Raw genomic sequence first — 2,224 nt, 5'->3', positions numbered from 1 at the left:
CATGAAGGCAAATGGATAGACTACAGAATGAAATGCTCAAATCTGTCAGATACAAAAGAACAGCACCATCTGCTGGTAACAAAATTAAATGACAGCATTTTCCCGCGATAAATGATTAAACCCTGGCAGGGGAAAGTGAAACTGACAGTAAATTTTGATACTGTCAAACAGAACTCAGCCACCATTACAGGGTGTGACATCTTTCCTGAAAAGACACTCTCGGAGAATTAAAATCAGAAAGCTGAAGTGGAGGTGATTTGGTGAGTCTTGTTACTGAAAGATCATTTGGATACAAAACAAATGGCTGAGAAAATTGCTCTTCTTGAAAGTTATTTGAACTGCCATGTGTGTGCAGAGACTTTCAGAGATCCTGTGTCTCTGAGCTGCCACCACAGCTTCTGTTCCAGCTGCCTGAAACAATTCTGGGAACAAACAAAAAACAAAAACTGTCCCATTTGTAAAAGAAAATCTTCAAAAGATCTAGATGTAAACTTAACTCTGAAAGGACTGGCTGACTCCTTTGCTGGGAGACAGAAAGCTGCATCATCTGAGACAGAAAAAGGAGAGGAGGAAGTGGAGGTGGTGTGCAGAGAACATAAAGCAGAGCGCAAATGGTTCTGTAGGGAGGAACAGAGAGCTGTATGTGCTGCCTCTGAATTCCCTCACCACCACGGTCACAAGGTGGTCCCTATAGAAGAAGCAGTCAGTGAGCTGAAGGAGCAGCTGAAATCTGACTTGAAGTCTCTACAGGAAAAGAAGGAAAAGTATGAAGACGCTGAGAAAACATACAAAGACGTGGTTGAACACTCCAAGAAGCAGCTGGTGGCCACAGAGAGGCAGATCAGAGCAGAGTTCAACAAGCTTCACCAGTTCCTGAAAGAGGAAGAGGAGGCCAGACTGGCAGCTCTGAGGGAGGAAGAGGAGCAGAAGAGGAAGACTGTCACCAGAGAGATGAAGATGATTGAAGAGAAGATCTCCTCTCTGTCAGACAGCATCTCTGCTGTTGAAAAAGACCTGCAGAAACACAATGTGCCGTTCCTCAGCAGTTATAAAAGCAGTCAGAGCAGCGCCAGAGCCCAGTGCTCACAGCCGGATCCACAACTGGTCTCAGGAGCGCTGATAGATGTGGCCAAACACCTGGGCAACCTGTCCTTCAGAGTCTGGGAGAAGATGAAGGACAAGGTCAAGTTCAGTCCTGTCATCTTGGACCCAAACACTGCAGCCGGATCACTCTCTCTGTCTGATGACCTGACTAGTGTGAGACATGAAGATACAAATCAGCAGCTTTCTGACAACCCAGAGAGATTTGTTATGTACGCTGAAATTCTGGGCTCTGAGGGCTTCAACTCAGGGAAACACAGCTGGGAGGTGGAGGTGGGAGACCTTCCAGTCTGGACTGTGGGTTTGGCTAAAGAGTCAGTGGACAGGAAGGGAAAGCGTTTTGTCTCTCCAAAACATGGAGTCTGGTGTCTGTGGCACAGCAATGGAAAATACACTAATGGGCTCAATAAGACTGTTGTTACAATGAAGAAGAGTCTCCAGAGGATCAGAGTCCAGCTGGACTATGACAGAGGGAAGGTTTCCTTCTACGACTCTGACGATATGACTAACATCTGCAATCACAGAGACACTTTCACTGAGAAACTCTACCCATATTTCTCTGTTGGAAAAGCTGCTGATGCAAAGACCAAAGATATCAAAGTCCTGCAAGCTGAGCCTTCAGTGATTTTACACTGATGTGTGTGTGTGTGTGTGTGTGTGTGTGTGTGTGTGTTCGTGTGTGTGTGTGTGTGTGTGTGTGTGTGTGTGTGTGTGTGTGTGTGTGTGTTGGACTTTTAAATCTTCAAATATTGAAAGTGCTTTTCTTCCCTGTCTCAAAGGTTCACTCAGAATTAAGAAAAACAATCACAAGACAATCCAACATGAACAGATATGAGCCTGTAGCTGTTATAGATTAGTGAGTACAGCCAGAATTGGAATCAACAACATTCTCACTTCCAGTTCACAAGCAGGAAATGATGTGTGAATATAGAAAAGTCAGCAGTCATTTATTTTTACGTGACTTTAAAAAGCATCCATGTGCAAATGTATGTGTAGATATGATCTTACTTAATGGTAAATATTTTGTAATGGTATTAACAATAGTTGAGTGGAAGAAAAAGAAACTTTGAACAAACAATGTAAAATCCTGTCATAAGAGAGGAATCAAATATCATCAGTACAG

At 43.6% G+C, this 2,224-nt stretch overlaps 1 protein-coding gene across 1 annotated transcript; it reads left to right on the top strand.

The window, feature by feature from the left end:
• Window positions 1-298: 298 nt before the first annotated feature.
• On the top strand, window positions 299-1,766 carry LOC115365332 (nuclear factor 7, ovary-like). The gene has a single exon (XM_030060288.1). The coding sequence runs from the start codon at window positions 301-303 to the stop codon at window positions 1,735-1,737; it is 1,437 nt and encodes a 478-aa protein (XP_029916148.1). The 5' UTR covers window positions 299-300; the 3' UTR covers window positions 1,738-1,766.
• Window positions 1,767-2,224: the final 458 nt, after the last annotated feature.

The sequence above is a fragment of the Myripristis murdjan genome, chromosome 9, assembly GCF_902150065.1.
Source record: "Myripristis murdjan chromosome 9, fMyrMur1.1, whole genome shotgun sequence".
In the NCBI taxonomy this organism is placed as follows: Eukaryota; Metazoa; Chordata; class Actinopteri; order Holocentriformes; family Holocentridae; genus Myripristis; species Myripristis murdjan.
Note: the sequence above shows the minus strand (reverse complement) of the source record. Positions and strands in the feature narration are given on the sequence as shown.

Coding starts and splice junctions, on each gene's coding strand:
- LOC115365332 (XM_030060288.1), top strand. CDS start 301: ATGGCTGAGAAAATTGCTCTTCTTGAAAGTTATTTGAACTGCCATGTG.